The 24,531-nt window shown below is 38.6% G+C and overlaps 1 protein-coding gene across 6 annotated transcripts in view; it reads right to left on the bottom strand.

The window, feature by feature from the left end:
- TNRC6C (trinucleotide repeat containing adaptor 6C) overlaps positions 1 to 24,531 on the bottom strand; it is a 110,234-nt gene that overhangs the window by 80,137 nt on the left and 5,566 nt on the right. For all 6 annotated transcript variants that reach the window (XM_085304420.1, XM_085304423.1, XM_085304422.1 and 3 more), the window contains exons 2-3: positions 9,583 to 9,682; positions 8,638 to 8,659 (exon numbers count right to left, since the gene is read on the bottom strand). In XM_085304420.1, the coding sequence (XP_085160546.1) occupies positions 8,638 to 8,659; positions 9,583 to 9,645 (85 nt within the window). In that variant the 5' untranslated portion in view covers positions 9,646 to 9,682. The remainder of the gene's footprint in view (positions 1 to 8,637; positions 8,660 to 9,582; positions 9,683 to 24,531) is intronic.

The following is a 24,531-nucleotide window of genomic DNA, read 5'->3' as shown; positions in this document are numbered from 1 at the left end:
AAAAGAGAAGAGCTTCAGATGTGAATTAGGGATCTGTAAACACTGTTGAACAAAGACAGCAAAAGCAGCCAAATTAGTAGTTATGTCAGAAGTGCTAAAGGCATCCCAAAAACAGGAGGATGGATCTTCAGGGAACTCTACGATATGACTGGGGAGAATCACTTCTGCTGATATGGAAAGAAGCAAACAAGAGCCTGAACCATACCTCAAGTTCAGCTTTTCCTCTTGGACAAACAGGAATCATAGTTGCTGMCATGTTCTGGGCAGATAAGGAGTTCCCCAAGCATTTGGTATTGCCATTAGATGCAGATTCCACAAGACTGCTTAGCAGGTGCCAATGCTGCCACGCCAGAAAGGCTAGGGAAGGATACTTAGAAAGGCARTCACCTCCTCTTGTGGTCATCTTGGACCTACAATCAACCTCATGAGTAATCACCTCTTAGGAAGCTAAAGCATGCCACACTGCCTAGACCAGATCAAGAATAATGTGAATGATCAAGTGCTCAATGCCGAACYGACAGAACGCTCCAGAGTATTTGACAGAGTGTTCGCTAGTTAGATGGACATTTTAAGTAGTCTTGCAGGATTTGTAAAGTACGGACTACCATCTTTAACAACTCGGGAGAAGAATTCAAATTATCTTGCAAAACAAGGATGTCAGGAGGCAAACTAAGTTTTCAGAGTAGAGGAATGTCAACACCAGATAGTCAACAGAATACAAGGTCCCTCAGCCCAAAGACTCCACATACAGCATAAGAGAGGCAAAACACTTTTTACTTCCTTCATTTTGCCACAATAATCTTTTAGAGGATTTGTAGCAACCATCTCAAGAATGCAGACTAGTGTCAAAAAAGCAGATTTCCTGCCTCTTGAGGAAGAGATCAAGAAAAGTGAAGTTAGAGAGTTAGTATACAACTCCAAACAGTTGACCCCCTTGTGTACAAAATCGAGTTAGTGTATTTCCCCTCTCCTGATGCACCTCTCCAAGCTTATAGCTTGCAGATCTTATAGATATTACATTTAGATGGGACACAACCGTCCTCCAGGTAGTAAGATGACAATCACTGCAGGKAAAACATAAAGCAGATAGGTTTTCATGGAGATGGCTTCATGGCAGCTGCAGAGAGAATTTCTCATGAAAGAATGAGCTAAGTGAGGTAGGCCTCAAGGCAGAGAAGAAACTGCCTTGATGTACCTGTCTGTTTAAAATAAGCGTAAAAACTAATAACAGATTCTAGTTCAGAAAGGAAAGGATTGACCTGGTAAAATAGGTGAGCAGTGCTACAGCGCCATTCGCAAGTAACCAAATCTCAGACTAACGAGTGGGTAAGAAAAACAGAGAAATGCAGTGGTCCATTATTCTTGGTAGATACAGCATGTGGCAATATGTTAAAACAGAAAAACGTATCTGATCAAGCAGCTGGGTATATATGCTCTGATGGAAAAGAAGTATCAAACAATATTCTATGGGAAAAATAATTATTTTCTAAGCAGACTGATTGAAGAAAGCGAGCTATTGTCTAACCTGTTGTAATGCCAGAAGTGTAAGTTTTGACCATTTCATAGTGCACATGCTTGAATATATTGCATTACGCAATGATCATTACTGAAAAGGAGGCCTATCACTGTGTACAAAAGTAGACACCGWGGGTAGATAAATTACCATAAAACAGCATGCAGCTTGATCATAACTTCTGTTATTATCATTGTGTAGCTGTTAAAATGTATATTCTAGAATATACAGTTGTCAGCAAGTGTATTGGCAGTTGTTTTGCTTTTTAGAAAGCCAGCGAGGGATCTGTCTGAGAGGCACTGCCACGTAGACCTGATCTAGAATCAGGTCTAGATTAGAAAAGCCAAACTAGTGTTACCTAACTTGTTCTAATTCTCTTTTCACAGAGCACTCTTGCAGGGATAATGTCCCAGACTTGAAATTCATTATGTAAGGGCCAACACAAAGAGAAATTTGATGAAATATGTAATCCTACTGCCTTCAAACAGGGTATCAAGACTTGCAACATTTTGATCATTTGAAAAATACTTGTAATTAACTAGATCTAGTGTTTGAAAGCTCCAATTTTCAAACAGTTGAGAAAGGGAGGGGAGAGAAGGGAGAAAAAACACAGGTAAGATTGTCACCATTCTTGGATTTGACAAACCCAGACCATTTCCTAATTGACAGAAAAGACAAACCACTTGGAAGATTAGAGCTGTCTGTAATTACGTTATGAGCACTTGCCTACATTTGCATGATGATAAACTACAGAAGATTTTCACAGTGAAGTACATACACTAATACTGAGGAGTGAGTACTAAAACTATCTAGGGCCTTTGACTTGAGCTCCTAATTACTTCTCTATCCCCAAATGAGGAATCTATGAAGTCTTCACGGTAACCACCGTTGAAGGGAATTAGTGGTGCTCACTTAGGCCTTAAGAGAAAGAAGTAATTTTATGCAAACAAGTCAGAGCACTTYGCATCGCTTCAAGAGGGCAGCTGACATCCTGCTGAGAACAGGAGCACATTGTGAAGAATATATATTTTATTAAAAAAAAAATGAAGCTTTTTTTWWTTTTTTTTTAAGCTGCAGTTGCAGAGTCTAACATTTCTCAAGAGCTAGAGTAGACACCAACCTTCAGCATTCTCCATCCTTGACTGCAGGGCTTAGGGTGTCACATCTTGACATACCCTCTCTCCTGCAAAAGGACACCGGTGCTTAACACCACAATCAGTCTCTAGTTGGACACCTTTGAATAGAGAAGTAGCATGACTGACAAGAAAAGTGCTCACGAAGTAAAATAGAGCTTTCAGCTTGGTAAAGACTATCCACACACTCATGTGTTACTTTAAATTCAGATTATTGGCTTTCAATAGCAATGCTAACTTGAACCAAGATACTTATGATGTGACTTATACTAACGAAAGCAAAAAGCATGTTAAATATCACTGAACTATTGTCACCAAAATGTCAAGAACACCAGAGCCATTCCGCCTGAAAAAATAAGCAAGAAAATAAAGCTTTTCTCTGTATTAATTAGCTCCAAACCTTCCAGCTCATTCTTCTTGAATAYGCAAATGTCTCCTCCAGTGTGCTTTCCCACCTTTTAGTATTTTCTGCTCTTTTCCACCCAATATTATGGCAAGGACTCTACGAATTATCCTTTTTTTGGTTTTTTTTTGGGAGAGTTTGTCTGTATCAATAAGTTGGTTGTCAAAGAAACCCAAATCTGTGTGCGTTAGAAGATTTTTAAAACAGCAAAACACCACAATAGTAGTACTTAACAGAGAATAACATTTTTGTGTTATAAAGCCCTTAACATATGGCACAAAGTTATCATTACGTTATCAAATGACCACATATTAAGATCTAATTGAAGAACTTATTACAACGCACCCTTCCTTCTGCGACGATGATTTATGGCACATTTTGTCACTACAATGTTAAGCAGTTCAGCACAAACATAGCACTGAACTAACAAGATGGCAGAGGCAGATATTCAAGCATAAGCTATAAATACTCAAATGAGTCAGAGGTCACAAGTCTGTTGTAAATCACACCTGATTTGTAGGCTGAAACACATTTTCCAATCTTGGATAAAAACCTCTGCTGGCCCCTGCAACCATGTGACACACACTAAAAGCCTCAMAACTTTGGGGCTGTTTTGGTTTTACTTTTTTCCCCACAGACTTAACCATRTTGCACACTGTCATAATTCTACTAAAGAATAATGATGAGATTCTCTAAGAAGTCTACTCTTTCTCGTTTTCTGATGGAAAACTACAGTTAAACAGCAGAAACTGCAACCATGGTCAGAAAGACCAGGGTTATCAGTGGGATACACATACAGCCACATTTCTACCAGTACCACGAGCAGGACTGAGTGTCGGTTGAAGGAAAATAATTCACATCTAAGCCAACATAAGCAGAGAACATTAAAACAGAGAACATTTGGGCACAATATGGAAAGAATCCCTTTAAAGWAAAGAATTTATACATTTGATTTGGAAATGAAAACATCTGAAGGAAGGTGCGTTATGACTTTTGTCATCAGAACAGAAATGCCAAAGCAGWCAATTAGATCTCAGAGCTTTCTACCCGCCCTTTTTTAATGCCCATTTAYAACACAGTTGACCACATTCCTCCAGGTGCACTATTGCTTGTGGCATAAAAAAATGCAATGCTAATTCTAAGAAGTATCTGAAAAAGCGATCAACATTTGCAACACCACAAATAGTTGATCACAAGCAATTGCGTAGTAGGAAATGCTGTTCTTTTAAGCCCCTCCTTCAAAAAAACTTACTAGATTAAGCATCCGCCTTGGTAGGTAGGTTAATCTCTCATCTATACACCTTCCTGACCCTCCAAGTTGCATATTAAAATCATCATACGGTGAAGAGTCGCAAGGCACATGGCACAGACAGCCGAGGGGAGGGAAAGGCTCCAGAAACAGGTCACAAGCAGAAGCGGATGACTGCTCAGCGCAGGATCCGTCGTATCACCCCTTTACAGGATGGGCAGTGCCGGACGGGCTGCTAAATCCCAGAATCGTCGCAGCTACGCCAGCGGCTGCAACCTCGCTTCGTGCCACACGCAGAGCACTGAAATCCCCTTCCTGGGCACACGCCACAGGCCCGGTAAGGCCAGACCTACAGACCGGCCGGAGGTTCAAAAGAGGCAGAGACTGGCCATCTCCGCTTCAGCCGAAAGCAAGAAAGATTTTCTAGGCTAACACTTCTAATCAAGTATTTACTAAAATATTTTCTATGTTCAGCTAAAAATGGTACAAGATTTAACCCTTTTTATTGCTTATGTTTGCAGATCTAACACTTACCTGCATTGTAGATAACACTGGAAAAAAGAATAGATACTTTGTCTTTCAATTACTTTTCAATTACCTTAAAGCGACTAAGTATTARTAGAGCACTTCAGCTCTTTCACACCAGCAGGGCACCTTTAACTTCTCCAGACCAAGTGCACAGAAGTCAGCTGGGATGGGAGTAAGGGAGTCCGAGACTCGACCACCTCGGGGCTCACCAAACCCACAACCAGGTGGCCGGAGGAAAAGCGGGGAGCAAGATGCACCGACCTCTATTTATCTCAAGTGTATTTCTGCTCTTAACAGTCTCCTATAGCTGTGAAATACTGGCCATTTGCCACACCTGTGGCTATTTATGTAGAGAGCAAAACTCTTAAGCAGCACRTAAGAAAAATGCATTAATTCCCATCTTGTCTAGTTCTGCAGCACTCCTCTCCCGTTAAACAGGAAGACTACTCATTTGTTTTCAAGCAATTAAGAAACATTTCAGCTACTTATCAGTTCTCCAAATCTTTTTTCCCTTTCACACGTTGCCTAGAACTGCTGCCAACGGTATATTTATTAAAGATGCACCCTAATAAAAATACTCTAGCAATCAATGCCTTAGGGGAAAAAAAAATAAAAGAGAGATAACGCAGAGGAGGCTCAAAGAGTTGGATCCTTGTTTAAACAGAAAAAATCCCAAAGCATTCGAGCTGTTTAAATAGAAGCCGGAGTCGTGCAAGGGAGCACTTCCTACCCCTGCGCCAGTGACTTCAGAGGCGGCACATACCTCTCCTCTATTGGTGGAAAAGCGTGTTTATTTTGGACAAGTTTGGGGCTCCACATCACAAACGAAAACATTCAGCTACGTTTGAGGTCTCCGAGCAGTATTTAACTGACAACACGCCGTCTACACCCACCCACAGGAAACCTCTTTCCTCCTTACCAGTTTCTCTTTCCTGAGGCCTCAGCAGTCGCCGGAGCGTGCAACAGCCGGGCGTCGTTTTACAGCAAATTACAACCACGCAAACAAAACGTGCCACTCAATCACCAGACAGCACAGTATCTGCACGCTTCCCACCGTGCTAGAGAAAAAGTTTAATATCGATGAAAAAATTTTTGAAAGCGTCTTGCTCACATGGTAGGTTTTTAATATACAATAAGGCAACCCAAAAGGATTAACCTCTGGCATTGCTCCCCAAGTTCCAGTTTGCCCTGTTCTACAGCTACTTCTGAACAGTACCTTCTCCTTCAAGAAAGGCAACTGATGTCAAATAAGAGACAGTAGATACACAAGGGTCTCAAGTAAGCCAGTAAGGGTGGAAGTAAGCCAGTGACAGAACTGAACAGCACATGCACGAAATCAGGCAATTTTTTTCAAAGTTATCACATTCTGAAGCAGGATACAGCTTCCCTTGCATATCTAGGCTATTTCCAGCTTACGGCAGAGGTCACACACAAAAAGTCATGTCCATACTGCAAGCAACTACATTAGGTCACATTTATAAACACCTTACCTCCCAAAATCTGGATATAGTAACATTTTGTAAAACGTTCAGTTCCGGGATGGCTTTAACCTTTGACTTAACACATCCTGTACATCAGCATGCAGTATCTGCTGCAGTCAATTCATCCTGTTTTATTGTGTAATCCTCTCTTTACAACAAAAAAAACTTTTTACCTCCTTAATTCATGATAATCCCTGTATTGCCTTTTAAATATAGTAGCATTTGTCATTCAACCTTAATAGTGTAGCAAAATAAAACACTCTGCACAGGACTGCGTTAAAGTTTATAGGCAACACTGAATGTTCTATTTAAAGAGTTTGGCCACTTTTTGCCTCTCATTAATTTAGAGCTTTTTTTTTTTTTTTTTCTTTTTACATTTTAAGATAATCCTGCTACTCTCTCACAAGCATGCATACACTCTCCTAATGAGGAATATAAGAGAGCGGTATCATTAAGTAGAAATTAAAAGTTCCCACATGCCATCCTAAAAAGCATTCACTAATTGCCCATCAAAGGAAATTTTAAAACAAGGGTCATCCATGTGGCTCTAAATAGTCACTAATCCTTGCATGACTATGGATAGAAAAAGTTTGGACACTATACAGCCAAGCTRTTTATTCCGGAAGCTGAACTACAAAAAGGTACATTATTGCTTTCTCAAGAGTACACGGTAAAAGTGAGGAGTACTGGTTCCTTAACGTAACTCTGTTTACTATCCTGTTCCTCTCAGTTCCTCATGCTTTACCATGGCAGTACAGGACACTTAAATACAAAGATAACAGACAAAAATCAAGCCATTGGAGAAGTGCAGGCCCTAAATTTGAAAGAAATGAATATGCAAGCCAAGCTGAGAAACCAAATTAATTCTCAAGCTACTTATGAAACTTGCATTAAATTTGACATTTTAAAGCAATTAAAAAATAGACATCACAAAGACAGAAATAATGTCCCACACAGGAATGCAGAAGGTCCTGTGTTTCAGTATTAACAGAAATCAACATTCATTAACTTAGTTATGTTGATGACAAAAACATCTGCCACTGAATTATGGTATTAAAAAGTCATTACAATTCATTATAAAATAGTGAGAACTTTTGACACAGAAATGAGCTAATAAAAAAGCAAAACAATGTTGTGGAAACAGAAATATTTCATTTAAATAGAAATCAGTCTTATATAACTTAATCAAGAAGTTTTTTTCATGTACTCAAAATTTTGAGTTTAACTCCTTTTGCTACCTTCTCTCCTGAAAGCAAAGTCCACTGATATAAACTACGTAATATGTAAACGAGGCAGAAGCAGCATAATTCAGATAAAAAGAAATTCAATTTCACACTTTCTTCATGGGAAAAAAATTCTATGGAAATGGAGCCATTTTCAGTAAACTAGTTCTGAATTCCGTATTAATGAAGCAACACTTAATTTCTGCTGTATAAATACATAAAAAACTATTTGAAACACAAGTTGTTTTGTCAACCCCATATGTTAAGCTTGGCTCTTCCTTAACTCCCAGTCTTGGGAATCTGGGAAACTACTTGCCTGTCACCTAATTACCCAGCAATGAATAACAGTGCTTATTAACTAATTCAGACCTGTTCTACAAACCTCAGCTCTGTGCGGCAACAGGTAAATCAAAGGACAGGCTAGATGATAAAAAATAAAGGCCAAAAGCTGCAGGAAAGAGGCATTACTAGTACTCTCTTCCTCAACTTTAAGACTGTAGCTTCACCAACATTTCTTCTAGAGCACATATCTAACAATTCACTGTCCCGAAAAGAGGAATGCCTTGCTTATCTCTGGTGCTCCCTGGACCACTCTGCAAGCGGATTCAACTCACTAATCAAGCAGTAAGCTCACACAGAAAGAAGAAAAGGAGGGGGAAACGGCTTTTTCGTGGATTTGATTAACTGAATTTACTCACTAAATGGAGCTGAAGTGTGCAGACAGGAGCATGTGCATGCCAGGGGAGAGAGTTCCCCTTTTAGGGAGYAACTAGCTGTCAATTGAGTTAGCTACATAACTACCAACGACCAAATGGGAAACAAGATTTGTGTTGACATCAGACAAAAAGGATGACATACACTGTGTCGTTTCGTATATATTCACGTCAAAAAGGTGCTGTACGATATCCAGTAAGATCAGAAAATAACAAGTTTACACTGAGAATTCCAACGCATAATGTCAGCTCCTCCAACAAAGTTTAAGGAAAAAAAACTATAGCAACAAGATATTCTCTCTCTGTTACAAAAAGAGCATAAAGAGTAAGAATATATCTTTGAACAGACTTACAAAAATATCAGATGGTTCACAAAAGAATAAATTTAATTTACCTTTGGTTTTTTGTTCAGCAGCCTGAAAAAAGAAACAAAAAAACCCAATCAATTACTTGTCAAAATTCAAAGTGATAGCTATAATTATGGGGCTACCATCCTAAACATTTTTGCAAAAAATGCATATAAATTGGGTATTAGTTTCTGTTAAGCATCTGAGAACATTAGTTTAACCCCACGTATGAGGAACGTAAGAATAGCTATCCCTGTCGGACAAAAGCCAAGAGCAGATGCCTAGGAGATGGCACAGAACATGGTGAGCCATACGATCCTACCCCCTCGTAGCCCTCCAGCCTCTAACCAGCAGAGGCTCAGAGACTCCTGAACCAAGTAAGTCTTCTACTAACTTATAAACATTTCATCTCCATTATTTTTTTCAGTATCCCTTTGAACACATACACGCTATTAGCTTGCCAACTTTAACAACACAGTTTCCAAAGACTTACCTTTTTTTATTTGTTTCAAACCTACCAACTTTCCTTTTTATTCAATGTCCAATTTTTAGAGTGGGAATGACAGCAATCAATGGCTATCCACATCCTCAAGGCCACTTTTGATTAAAACTAACTTTGTATAAATCCAGAACACAGAAAGAACCAAGAAATCCCAAACGACAGAAAATATGCAATGGCCACAGAATCCACAGTCACTTYAGTATCAGTTTAGTCTATGCAGGTCATTTTGCGATGAAGTGGATGAACAACATTCACATGATACAGCTGTGGAAGCAGTAACTTAGCATCAGTGGATGGTAAGTAGCTTGAGAAGCGCTAATGAACTGTCACAACTGATTTTGCAGAGATTTTCTGACCACAGCCTTACTCAAAGTCAAGGGGTCTGCTCACCTGTGTGAGAATTACTCACAAGGGTAAAGGCTGCCGAAGCAGTCTCTGTACGGCGCGCACACGGGTGAACACATCATTAAAAGCAGTAATATAGGCAAACCTTTTTCTGAGCACCTTCCTTCTTTTTCTTTTCTTCCTGCTTTTTCTTTTTCTTTTCTTCCATCAAATGTTCCTCTTCTTGTGTTTCTTGTTCTTTCTCCCTGATAAAAATAAAGGTTTGGAAGAGCTTTTCAGCAAGATCGAGCTTATCCAGGAAGGCAAATAATCCATACAAATATCACTAAGCTTTCTAACTCTCATGTATTAAAAAGGTGTTTTCTAGTGCTGTAAAGAGTATTACAAAAAAGGTGTTCCAAAATTGAAATCAGTAACAAATAAAACAGTAGGAAATACAAATTCAGAAATGATAGATTTTTACRGAGAACCTCTTTCCCCAGTCACTCAGAAGTGCTGTTTGAAACTGGTATGTTTTACAAGGTAGGTGTTTCAATGGCATCTTGGTTAAAATTTAAGCAGCTAAATAAAGAAGTTGTCCTAAAACAAACAAAAAAGTAAGTTTGAAATCACACTATGTATGCTTTCTTTGTCCATCACTATAATAAATGATTACTATAACTAAAAAAGTAACACCATTTCTTTAGTCAGCATCATTTGTAATTCTTTTTGAAGCCTTTAATTTGACTACAGACTGAAGGGAATTTTTTTTTGATTGGAAAAATAACTGTAAAAACACTAAAGCATTCAGGAGAGTCCAATGCAGATACAGCACAGGCAGTATATTCATTTCAGTTTACGTTATTTCTGGTTTACACCATTGTCCTTTTGCAAGAATTTAGCAACAGAACACTGCTTCCAGAATTCCACATTTCCAAGATAGCAGGGCATTTCTGCAACTACTGCAAGAGCACAGGTAGCAACGAACGCCCAATGCATATCTTCTAACACCTCTCTGCTGCCTTGAACAGAAGGGAGCTTCCGGTGCTCGGGTATGCTTGAAACAGTAAATTACAATCCACAATTTTATGCTGAGTATTTCATATTAACAAATTCTCTGAAAATATTGACAGAGTACAACTAAGCCCTGGGAAAATGTCACTGTTCACTCTGATTTGTTCTAAACCCTTCTCTACTCTTCAAGTTAAATATGGTTCGTCAGACTCACCTGGTATTCCTCTGCAGTGTAGAAACCTCCCTAATATCCTTCCAAGTAAATACCAATGCCAATAATTACTAATACCAATAATTACCAATGCCTATTAATTTACTTATTTAAATAACCTTGTTATATTCCTTGATAGCTCTTTAAATCTTGACCATTCATCAGGCTTAGAGACCTTCTGGAGAACATTCTGCTTCTGACAGGCTGAAGCCATTCCTATTATTACTAGACTCCATGCCTTCAAATTATTCATCGAGACCACTTTTGGTCTACCTTATTATTGCTTTATATTGAACTCGCCAGAGTTTCCATCCTTYGGATTGTTCTGTTAAAGAAGGTCTTTCTACTTAAAATACTTTTTGCTCAACTGGTGTAGCACAATAGTTCTATGTGCATGTGTGGTGGGGTCTTTATGTAAAGRGGAAACAAATATTCCACAATTCTGCCATCATGTCTTTAAATATTCTCCATGCAAATATTCTGCCCTTTAGCTATTTCTCTCATTTTCCTTTTACAAGTTTCCTAATTCTTAAATAGKTTCCCTTCTTTAGAGAACGTGATGCTATGGTAAAGTATGAGATTTTAGTTGTTGAGCTGTCTGGCTTTTTCACTTGTCTGAAAATCCTGAATTTGACCACTGTAGTCCCTTTAACACTTACAGAGATCCTGCATGCCGCTGCAGACTAAACCAAGAGCAGTTTCACTTTCCTTGGATCCTTAGGTTACTCAAAATAGTAAACATTATAGTAAGCAATTGAGAAATCCAAACATAGATACTCGTGCTATTTTAAGACATTTTACAGCATTCAATTTACAGAATTGGTAAGTATGACACAATACCTATGGGAAACCCCACAGTCTAGAATAGCAGCTGGAGCTCTGGCGACCTATCCTAACCTGCCAGACTATTAGTAAGGGAAGTTCTTGCTTTTTTGTTCTTTAAAAAAAGTGACTGATTAAAGTCAGTGCAAAATGAGAAATTTCTTGAGTTTCCTCTTGCTAGTACTTAAGAAAGAAGTCATGAGATTACAGGCATCCCAGAATACAAGTTACATTTAAATCTGTTAATAGTCAGAATTTTAAAACAATAAAAAATAATTTTTATTAATTATTTTTAAAAATATTGAATTTAAAAACAATAACAACTTTGCTTAATTTGCAGAGTTCTCTATAAAACAGGAATGTGCAGACTTTCAGCTTTCTTGTTAGGGCTTATTTTTGATACCAGGGCCCTTCATCACTGCCAACGTCTTGTTCCTTAGTCTGGACTCCACTGCAAACTTCTCTATTTCCAGCCTTTCTATCCTCTACTCTTTCGAAGTTTCAAAGCATTCTGTATGTTATTTTATCCCTTATGCAGGTAATAAACCATATCAAAGGATTTCCTAAAATCAAAGAACAGCAAACATTTTGCTCCATTAAAAATACAATGTATTTTATTACCATATTATCATATCAATTACAACATAAGAGGTAGAAGCACCACTCCTAGTAGAAAACCTGTTTTTTATTTCATTTCTGAGTTTAAAATAGCCTCAAATTAACTCAGGAAATGATACTATAATTTTTAATGGCATTCAATTCTCAAAACTGATTTACATAATGACACTTCTGACTACATATGCTTTAAATATGCTTAAAATAGAAATAAAAGCTCCGAGTGGCCTCTCAGATGGCAACTCTTTACTGTCACTTTTAGRCAAAATTAGTCATTTAAGTGCAAAACAAAAGGCAAACAATAAAAATATTTTTATATTAAGTTTAAGCTGTCAAAGGTATGTGTTGTAGTTTTGCTTCTTTAGAGACAATTTAATCTTTTTTACAGGATATATGCTAAAAAAATTATGAATACAAAGCTCATGCTTTAAAGGCAGAGATGTCTCAAATGCATTTGTTCAAGTTTGCTTTTTCCATATATATAGATTTGAAGCATCAAAATCATGGGGGAGATTTTTTACAACTGGAGAACAGAGAGTTTTACTATAGCATCAGATATTGTCTTTAAAGATTTGGAATTAGTTTATTAAATCCAAGTCTAAACCAACACAATCTGTAAGGTACACACGCTTAGGAGACTCTCTGTGAACAGAAAAGCAAGAAGAAATACAGGTCAGGCTCAGGGCACCTCGAGAACTCTATAGTAAGCAGATGCCTATTACACAAAGGCTTATTATTCCCCCGAAAAGGAACAAAATCTAAGTCGATTTTATTTTTTACACTAAGTAAAAACATCAGTTTTCTAGTTGATATCAGACATCTGATCACTTCCACGCTTGAAACCACAGCTGGTATTTTGAACGTGCACCAAAGTGACATTCTATCCAGAATATTTCAATAAGCCTTTCGGGAATATCGTATTCTTAAACAAACTTCAAGTACGGTCTATCGGTGTTACTACATACAAGGTTATTATCCATACTGTGTTTTAGCTCGTAGGTTCCTGCAGTAGTTGAGGACCAGACACAGAGAGACGTGTCTCTCTCTCACCCCTCCACGCGGCACGGTTCCAAACCTAGCAGCCTAATGAATTTCATTTGTGTATATTTAAGATGCCAAGGGTTTATTTACATATGGAAATTGTCTGGAATGCCTCTTGAAGAATAGCATTCTCAGACTTGGTCTATGGATGTCTTTGGYCACTTTAGCCCAATGAGAAATTCATTCTGGAATAGCTCTTATACCTTAAATTTTCACATCCTATTCTGGGTTGGCAAAACCTCCCTAGATAGTTGTAAAAGTTGGTGTTACTGACATAAATCCTACACATTACATATACCAGCTTAAGTAGTACTCGAGGTCTGACTTCCCACCACCACACAACAGTGCACGCTGTACTGCTGAACACACGTGTTTTTTGTCACAAAGATGAACTAGGATTGTAAGGAATTGACAGTAAATGCCCAAAGGCAGGCGACCAAAGCATGCTGACCAGGCTTTCTGCGAGCGGCTAACAGAACCACCTACTGCTGCTTGTGATGAGGCAGGCTTTAGACAGCCACAGGCAAGGAACAGAAAACAGACCTTTCACCAAGTTGTCAAAATCTCGCAGTATTTCTTAAATAGAAATGAAGAAAATTACCATTCAGAAGATGCTTCAAGATCTGATTCAAAATGGTAAGGAAGACATGGTTGAAGGCACAAAGGTGGAGAGCAGCCTGAAGGACAGTCACCATAAATCCATAGCATTTGCRGTTCTTTGGAAAGTAGAAGGGGAAAAATAAAGAGCAATGAATGCTGGAAAGGCAGGCTTCAATTTACTCAAGACAACTGGAAAAAACAGTCACACAGGAAACAGAAGAAAAAAGACGCTGTTTCTTGGGAATCGCCAAGGAACCAAATGTGAATGAAAATTCCCTAACATAGAGGAGGAATAATAAGTAAAGCAAGAGATCACCACCTAGCAGTCCTTGATTTCACAACTCCTAGAACGGACAAACCAAAACCCCGCATCTGTCTATTTATTGCTAATTTTGTTTCCTGCTTGATCCTCAGTTCTGCCAAGTTCTCTGTGACCTTTTCAGAATAAATCCTGGTAGAAGGCAGAGCCTGAGTGACTTCAGAAAGTCCTTAAATATCCAGGCTCAGTCATTAATCAAGAAGAGTCAGACTGGTCCCTAATCACAATCTCTCCAAACGCCTCCAACAAGAAAGCAGCAGACAAAACTAGGTTAAATAAATAAGAAAAAAGAGCAGCACAAACATCACAAAGGTCAGCAAAGACCACAAAGAATCAATTAACAAGGGGTATATAAAGAATAAGACTAAAACCTGTTACAAGTACTTCAGAAATACGTATGAGGAAGATGTTGCTTTGATACTCATGGGGAAAGGAGGACCACTGAACGCTCAATCCTTTCTTCCTCTCCCAAGAGCCTGGCAAGTGCAACTCAAAGGAGTCTCCAAGATGCATCTAAGTGCCTTTTCACCACATTTGGAAAGAAGGGCCAAACCAACTTTTGAGAGAAAACTCCATGAATTATTGGGGGGAGGTGGGAGGGGAAAGATAATGAATTAAACATTTTGCTGTCACTCTGAATTAAAAAAGAACAGTAAAAGTAAAAATAACTTTAAAAGTCTTTAGAGAAGTCAAATGTCCTAATAGCTGGGCTAAATGTAGTTTACTGTAAGAACAACTGTGTCCAAGTCACCGCATATTACTTTTAGGAATCTACAGATGATGGCTGGTGCTCCAGTAGACTAGCAAATGGCAAACATCATATATAGCTAAAAAAAAACAAAACAAAACAAGTAAACAAACAAAAAAAAAAAAGGAGGAAGGTAAGAACATGAGTAACAGCTAACAAGGAATTGTCAAGAAAACCTATATCAAATTAGCCTATTTTTTTCCCATGGCACAGTTATAGACATTTTAAAAAAAAAAGAGAGAGGAGGTAATAGAAGATATTTGTTGACTTTCCAGGCAATGTGCAACACTTTGTTAAGAACACGGTCGCTCTGTTTTCTAAGAGCAAGGTACGGAACATAACCTAAACGAAATAACAGTAAGATGGCTGCAAAACAAGCATACTCAGCAATTCTCTTTCCAACAAGAAAGGGCGAACCAGTGGATTTTTTGCAGTATGCCACATGTCCAGCAGTATTCAGTACTTTTATTAATAACTTCACTGCTGGAAAAATGTGCGCACTTAAGTTTCCAAAAAACATCAAGTTATTGGGCTGCAAAACATTATTCTGAATTCTGACCATTCTTAAATCTGATAAACTCAGGAGGTAGTATGAAAGAAGTAGCTTATAATTCAGTAAGGAAGAATGCAGGGTACCACRTTTCGGCAGGAATAATCGTATGCATCAACACAGCACAGGGACYAACTGGTTAAACACCAGTTTGCAGGGCAAAAAAGCTGTCACTGCAGATCACAAGCACAAGGCAACAGCGTCACAAATGGTCAGATGGGGGTACTGTGCCCAGTTTTGGACTATGTATTTCAACAAAGAAGCAGATCAACCGAAAAGACTTCAGAACACAGCAACAAGAATGATCAGAGGTCAAACCAGCACGAGCTATTGGAAAAAAAAACTCAAGAGGTTTGAATTCAGCCAATCTAGAGAGAAAGCAGGCATTTTTTCAAATGTACGTTAAAGGTAGAGAAGAACAGAGTAAATTCTTTGTTCTTACTCTAGCTACGGAAAGTAGTACCGAGTTTAAATTGCAAAGGAGATTTGGATTAGGCATAAAGAAAAAAGTCTTTCACACCTAAACATTAAAAAGGGACATTCAGGGATGTAATAAGTCTCTATGCACATATTCTTCGCTGTGAGAGTGACGGAGCACTGGMACAGGTTGCCCAGAGAGGTTGTGGAGTCTCCTTCTCTGGAGATCTTCAAGGCCTGCCTGGATGCAGCCCTGTCTAACATGCTCTAGGTGACTGTGCTGAGCAGGGAGGTTGGACTAGATGATCTCCAGAGGTCCCTTCCAACCTTACCCATTCTTTGATTCTATGCACCTGAGAATAATGTGGGAGAGAAGAGGACAGATAGCYGAAGAAAGGAATTTTATTACAAAGTAATACTGATACACGTTCAAACTGATTCCTGGACACAAAGATAACTAGACTGGAAATAGGAGGCCTCTACCTATTTAGGAAGTAAAATCCTACAATATTCTSTCAAATAAATTAATAGGGAAAAACTCAACTATTTTATTGTGGACAAGATACATTTATGAAAGGACTATACGAACAAAGAAGATCGTGTAGCTTGAAAATTGACCTGTAATTTGAAGTGCAAAATTTGTCCCTGTAGCAGGCCATGAATGAAGCTTGATAACCGCTCTTAATTATTTTTTTTTTGACCACAATTTATAATGTAAAAATCTAYGCTTTGGGGTTCCTAACTGTCAAATTACGACCCTTTCCTGCGTGTCTCATCACTGATACATACTTTACCTTGACAAGGGATTTCTCCCTTCCTTTGAAGCATCAAAATATCATCTACCACTAGCAATTACGGGACCGAAACTTAAAACGTTCTTTGTAGCTTGTTGGTTTGTCTTACATGCTTAAAGAAATTCCACCATTCTCTTCAGAAAAACAGAATACTAATACAGCTCTTGATCTTCTACTGCACAACGTAGCCTTTCTTTTTTCTGTCTTTTTTTTTTTCATGATTTATTACAGGGTACTGAGGTCTTCAGGTCTATGATGCTCTGTGGACCCTTCTGCACAGTTGCCTGTAATTGTGAAAGATTAGTTTTGAACTATATACTCCTTTCCAGGCCTCCTCTAAATCGCAGCACAGACAACTTAATTCACTACTGAAATTTGACTGCACAGGAGCAAAATATTAGTTGCTGTTTAAAGACACACAAGAAACTACAGCATTAGCTGAGAACAAAGCTGTGAAAAAAGACCATATTCAGTTGTAATTTTTATTGAAACTACAGAGAGACTTTAGGTTGCCCAAGAGACTAAATTAATAATCCCACTCTTACAATCTGTAAAATAGAAATTTCACGATAAGAAGAAGAAAAATCCTGTTTTACATACTCCATCTAAAGGCCATCTCTCCCACAGTAGATGGTACCTCTAACAGTGATGCTTTGGATTATTGGCTAAATACCAATTAAGTACTGAGAGGAGAGTGCCAAATACTATTTACTTCAAGAACGAGGCTCTCACTGGAGGTTTCTAATCTACCCAGTGTTAACTTACTGTGACGTTACTATATATCCACATATTAAGTAAATAACTTTTTAAGTTCTAGAATGAAAATAAAGCAGACTAAATAGTAACTATTATTCAGTTTGAGTTTTTTTTTTTTTTAAGCAAGGAGATGAGAACTTGATTTAGTCTCTAATAGTTAAATAGTCACTAGAACCAGGACAAAATAATGAATAGAAAAAGCCTTTACAAATGAAGGATACACAGTAACTATAAGCAGTAGAGCAAAATTCTGAAGTTTCATAAGAAACTGTATTTAAGCACTGCCCCAATCTCAGTATGTTTGTAGGGGGTTTGTTGTTTTTGTTTTTCATCTACAGACTTCCTTTTGTTCACTTTCTCCTGGATTATTATGAGACAGAGAGAGAGTTACAGTACTATGATTTATGACAATGAGAATGTTTCACTAGACATATGTTATGTCTAAGGTGGAGTAGTGCAAGTGGATTTGTAGAGCAAAACAGTCAGTGCGAAGGACTTGATAGCTACACTATCCATATTTCAGGAGATTTTATTACTTGAGACTAGCTCTAGTCTGCTCCCACGTACTGAATGCCCACTCGCAGCAGGAAAGCATTAACTGCACTCTTGGAGTGCATCATCCAGTTAAGTTTTACCCAAAAGGAAAACAGTTGACACACTCCAGATCCCCTCCATGGTGTGAATCAAAGCATCTGATGATGCTTTGAATGGAGGACAATCAGAAGGTCTGCTTAAACATGAACTCCAGATCCTAATTAATGCTCTAACGTAGATGAACCCACAGGTTTGAACCCACTATCACACAGGTATGCTACTTCTACTATGAAAGTGTTGCTCTCCATACTGCATACCTACCTATCTAGATATACACACCCAAACTCCACTCCAGGACAACCTACGTAGTCAGCAGGGAAATCCAAACATGGGTTAGAGCACTGCACACAAGAACCTTATCATATATACACTACAAGCACAAACCGTATCAGAATTTGTTCCMTTGGCCTGCTGCGAACACCCCAACAGATCTCAAGTACTGCACCATGCACACAACTCAGGTTATATAAGGCCTAAGCTTTTTTTTTTTAATGCATTCTATTCACCACTCAAAGTAGACTAGAAAGAGCAAGAAAAAAAGTTACGAATAGTGCCTCCAGTCCTGCAGCAAATAAGGAAAATTAAGCCATACAGCAGTGAAGATAACTAAATTTAGGCCCCTGGCCTTGCCTTGCTTCCCTCCCAAGCCTGATGATATTTACTAGCTGTTCATGTAGCATCCAGTCCAGAGCTTTTCTCCAGTCTCCCTGGGACATAATATGCAAAGGAAAACATTTGGCCTAGGTATCCACATACACGTTTCAACTTCAGCTTTGGAATGCAGTATCTCAACTAGAGTTCAGCATATTGTCTCTCTCCAGGTACTACTAAGGACTGATGTTTGCCATTCTGGTATCCACAAGTACTTGAGAACATGAGAGCTGTGCCAACATAGGCAAAGCCCCCATAGCAAACTGCTCAACTAAAGAGCATTCACGAACCAACCTACAAGCAGACGCAGCCTAAGGACAAGTTTCTGGCTCAAATTAAGCTGTGCTTGAAGAATATGACTTTATGAGAAACACTGCTTCCTGGAGCAGCTGCACAGTAATACCGCAGAGGAGGAGGCCAGGAAATAGGAACAGGAGCAACAGCTCCACAGGATGTTTGCCACGCACCACACCATAAGCCTTAGGCACTCTGAAAACAGGCCACTCCCAGGGACAGAGGCTGGAGGAGCCTGCTGGCCCTGCCAGTCCCCAATGGGGGTAGCAGGAACAGCACATGCTGCAAAGTAGATAGGAACAGCAGCTTCCACGCAGGATTCCTCCATATCCTTCAAGTCAGCACTGCTAGACATTTCTGCTTCTTTGTTAAAAGCAATGTAAAATAAGTTTGCAGAGCCAAAATGATGTACTGTTTTGCCTGTAGGAATTCCCACCGCCTTAAGTTTGCCTTTCCCCCTTCCWATCTCAGTCACTTGCTAGCACTGAGGTCAATCATTTTGCTATCAGCAGGTGAAAGCATATTYGACTTATTTATTGAAGGAGCTGAAGACCAGGCTGATACTCTCCCACAAGTCATGACTGTTAAGATAAGCGACATGACCTACAGGATCAAAAGGTAAACCACAGACTATACTGTGGACAAGAAAGCTCATGATGCTGCTCTTGTATTGCTTCTTCAGGGGAAAAGGTCRTGCCAACCCATCTGCAACGGAAGATACCCAGCTTTAGCTACCACAGCCACATGTACTCACACCCATTGCCAAATCCATGAATCGGTTTGAGTGTGATTAAAAAGACCTTGGAAGACGAGGTTTGGAAGAAAAAAAAAAAAAACTCTTGTTTAGGTAAGACTCCCTGCCACAGGCACTGTAGAAAAAGGCACATATATTTCCCTCACTTTTACCCCATAGCCAGGGAAATGGTGCCAAATAAGTCTGGCTACAACAGCAACACAACGAGCAGGAGCAGACACATTACCGGCCTTGCACATGCCACTTGACTTATTTAAATATAGCTCTGCCCATCTTAGATGACCTCCTGAAGTCTCTGCCAACCTGAATTTTCTTAGGATTGTAAAACTGTCTCACAAATGTGTGGTAGGAGCCTGCAGAAGTCAGTCTCTAGGGAGATAGCATGCCATACAGGGAACAGGCCCCTGTCTCACTGGAGAGCTCCAGATGTAGCCCTCGAGGCACCTGAGAACACTCAAGTGACAGGGAGACCCAGAACACAGCTGCAGCCTTCAGATGACCAGATGCTAGCAGAGAGAGACCTGGAAGAGGGAGTGAAAAGACACTGGCTCCACAGGAAGAAAGTGCCTCAAGATCTAGAATTAGAAAAATAACTATGCTATCCCTAATGCTGTAGAGCTCAAAATTATACTCCACTCCCAAGTCCCACCAGCAAGAGCAAGGGGATAGGTAGTGTAATACAATCAGTGAATGGCATACGGTATCTACAAGGTACACATAAGCTACAGTAATGTATACTGAGTGTAATGGATAAGACACTTCCTACATTACACACAGGTTGCTTTGAAAAGCTTAAGTTCAACTAATAAGGAAATACATGATCTTTTTATAGGTATTCCCAAATACAGACATAAAACTTAAGCAGATGCCTAGCTCCAGAGGCAACAAGGCAAGAGAGGGGGCAGGGAAAGACGTCAAGACATCTCTTTCTCATAGAAGTCAGAAGAGAAGTAAATTTAAAGGGAATATGARGACAGAGCTTTATGTCTTTGATTTTTTTATTTTAGAATGTAAAATCTGTAATACTCTCCTTCTGCCTTTTTTAATTTGTTGTGTGAGCTCACTGAATGTTCGAGTTGTCTTAAAGCTTTCCAAATATCATTCTATTTAAATTCCCTCTATTTATAGGGAATTCAATTTATCAAATGAATGAAAGAAGAATTCTTAGCAGGAACCCTGGTGAGCTAATCAAGAGTCACAATAAAATGTCAGGGGTCCTGGAATTCTCAACAGGAGGTTAACACCAAATCTAATCTGAGAAAAGGAAGAATACTTGTTCATGACAAAACATACTATAGACTAATAAAGTGTACTCTAAAATATGCACCGCAAATATATGCAAGTTTAAAGGTAACAATCAGACAGATYATCTTCTTGGTTTATGTACATTATTTTATACAACCCTAGTACAAAAAAATCAAAACATAGTGCGCCACATCTGTTTCGAATCAGAAGAAAAATAACAATTTTTGAAGCAATTTAGTTTTTGGTCCACTGCATCTTCAGCTGCAATGCTGTTTTGAAAATTAATATAGCAATACAATTCAAATTATATAAAAAAATCTCACTACTCTGTACCTATCCCCAACAAGCTGAAAACTGAATTCACAAAGTTGAGAACAACGCTTATTTCATTGTCTACAAATTCAAGGAAACAAAAATAGCACTTTGCCCTCCACAAGTCTACCGGAATATAAAAGGTGACCCCTGTATACCTGAAGGGGTAATCTTATTTCCATTAAGTACAGTAAATTTCAAACTTCTCTACTCCTCTGCCTCACTTTGTGTAGGAAAAAAGCACGAATACCAGTTGGATTGCCAATAATAAACCTAGCAACCAGCTGAAAGCTGAACTGTAACAGCTGAATTGAGTATTATTATACCTAATAGTACTAGAATCACCATCAGAATGGGCTACCATCCAGTTTTTCAACTTTGCAAATGCAGAGCTTCTCCATGGGAATGGTGGGGGGAGGGTGTGTGCGTGGAGAAGATGGGGAAAGGAGATGGTCATAAATGACCTTCCAGGACAGGAAAACCAGTTGCAGCAAACACCACACTGGAAATCAATTTATGGTCAACCATGATCTTAGTAATAACTACGTTACGCTTCCAGTTATTCCATGAAAAGCCTAAGGGGGGGACAAAAATTCTCAGAGTATATTCAAAATGTCTTTCAGTGTGTTATCTGATCAGCAGATGCAGACAGAATTCCACAAAGAGCCGTTCTTGCTCGCCTGGATGCTGACGGAGGGACAGGGGAATTGCAGCTTCAATGCAGCTGGACTATCAGAATGTCCCAGTATCATTCAGTTACAATAGATGGTATCTGACAGTCTGTTATTTGCTTCAAAAGCATGGTTTTGTTACTGTAATATTTCATCTAAAATTCGTGAAGAACACTTCATTTCCATGAATGTAAGACAAAATTAAAGTTGAGTTTGTTTTTAACAGAACATTATGTAATGATCTAATAATAAAACCACTGATTTAATTACCATGCAGAAATGTGATAACACAGTATAAAGACTGACATCACTAGATAATGCACTGCTRGTGCCCAAAGAGACTTACTTAATATGGATTATTCTTTTCAGAAGTGAAGGATTTCAAAAAGCTTGATTAGAAAAAACATTACATAGTAAAACTGACACATTCATCAAGCTCCTGTAAGTCCTGTATAGCAGCAGTTAAATGTGAAATACACTATTTAGACTCTTTCTCCCTCACATATATTATATATATACATATATATATATACACACACACACACACACACACACACAGCAGCAACTCTATGACAGGCTGAATTTTAGTTCCACGCTTGGATCAACCAGGCAGACAAGTTTTATGATGATCATATTAGAAAACATTAAACAGTGTTTAGACTGCTACAATCAGGCTCTTCTCCTTCCATATAGGAACAAGATGTTGCCTTTTTTGTACTTATTTTAAAAAGTCTTTAAAAGGTAAGTGCATACCTCTTTGTATTTTATACCTGTTAATAATAACCAAAGAAATCAAATAGCTTCATAAGCAGGTAAATGAACGGGTGCATTAGGAAGAGATGTGATCAGCACTTTTACACCAATAGGTTATTTCTAACAGCAAGTTTTTGCAGCATCATAAAACAAGAATGCGTTGTAACATTCTCTGCTTACAGAATTGCAGCCACAACATCCTAAAGAGACAAAAGGGAAGGTTTGCAGAGATGAAATGCTCTATTACAGTCAGGGAGTCAGAGACAAACCTTAAGGTGGAGCCTTAGTTTCAAACCTGAAGGTGTGACAAAATTCAGAGTACACACAGGTGGAGTGCGATTCTCAAGGTTAAGTAAAGTTTGTTCAACCAACTCAGAACAATGAGAGAAAAGGAAAGCTGAGATAGAGGTGTAGAGAGAAAGAGTAGCAGGCRGAGAGAGAAAGATGTTAGCAGAGGGATAATCAGGAACCGCACTGCAGACTATTTTCGGTAATACATTATGTAAAGTGTCTTCATTGATTTACACACACCCTCCCAGGCTATGCCTGCAGATTTAAAAAAAGTTTAAATTTCATATGAAATATCATCTCCTGGGTTGTTTTCTGAATATACATACGGTTCAGACAAAAACATTACAAGCAATGTCAAAGCTATTACTCATCATGTAAGCTCTCAGCTGCGAAAACAAACAAACAGATCCGTTAGGTAAAGAGCAAATACTTTAATCTCTTGTAAAAACAATTCAATTCTTAAATTAAAATGAATGCTTTACCATCACTTTTAATTAAGGTACTCATGCTTAAGCACATCTTAGGTTAGCCTAAAGAAGACATTGCCACAAAACCACAGATAACAATTCTCCCTGAAGTCTGACCAGTTATCTTCCCAGTCTTATGCTAACCTTAAATTACACAGCAATGCACCTGCACTAATTCAAACCTCCTGCTGTACTTCTGTTTATGATTTTTTCCTTTGTATATTTATCTCATTAAAAATATATGCTCTTTACCTCAGAGAACTCCGTATAGCTGAAGTCAGATGAGTCAAAACCCACAGTTTATTTATCTGCAACTTCAGTAGGAAATAAGCCTGTCTGATTTAATGAATATTTATTCTCTGGAGTTACCAGCAATTTTTGTTACAAGACTGCAGTGTCTTTTCAGTAAGGAAGAAATGATCTTCTCTGGTTTTCTATTAATGACTTTTTTTTTTTTTTTAGTAAAACGGCAGTCAGCATATTACATATCTGTGCAGTTTATATTTTTGCATTTTATAAAGTAGTCATTTTGCTGGAATAGTTTGTGTTAAAATACTGAACTGGTACTCTTTTCTTTACCTGTAACTAGCTACTGTTTAAAAACATGCACCTCCAGTGTCAGTAAAGGTAGCATTAGCCATAAAAACAGTTGGGAATTTTGAAGATCTAAAAGATCTGACTGCCTAAGATTAGAGAAYAGCTGAAAAGGAAACCGACACAACACAAAATACCAGGCAGAGCTTAAAATAGACTAAGTGGAAGTCACTTTAAAGTAAARGTTTAATCAATATGTACACATACTGACTACCTAAAACAGTATCCAAAGCAGCGTAAGTAACGAACACCCTTCAAACAAAACAAATAAAAGGCTGCTCTTCCCATTAGGAATTCTTGCAAACAGCATGAGGGAGAAAACAAGTAGAAAACATACAGACAGAGCACAGGAAAGAAAAAGGAATAGAAGGACAAATAGAACAGCTAAAAGGAAACAGAAATGACATTCTGGGAGATCTTTCCTGACCAAGATTAAAACAAAGGCACCTCCCATTATCCCTTCAGAAAGTCATTATGGGAAAATATGCACAGATCCCATTAACCAGGAGCTAGGCAAAGAGTGGAATGGATCTGCCTCAGGAAAATGCCCATGGGCAGACACTAAACACTTCACAGCCCAGGGTGGGTTTGGTTTTTGTAGG

This window comes from Rhea americana, unplaced genomic scaffold (genome assembly GCF_003343005.1).
Source record: "Rhea americana isolate MKP2758 unplaced genomic scaffold, rheAme1 scaffold_21, whole genome shotgun sequence".
Classification (NCBI taxonomy): domain Eukaryota; kingdom Metazoa; phylum Chordata; class Aves; order Rheiformes; family Rheidae; genus Rhea; species Rhea americana.
This window is presented reverse-complemented; position numbering and strand designations above follow the sequence as displayed.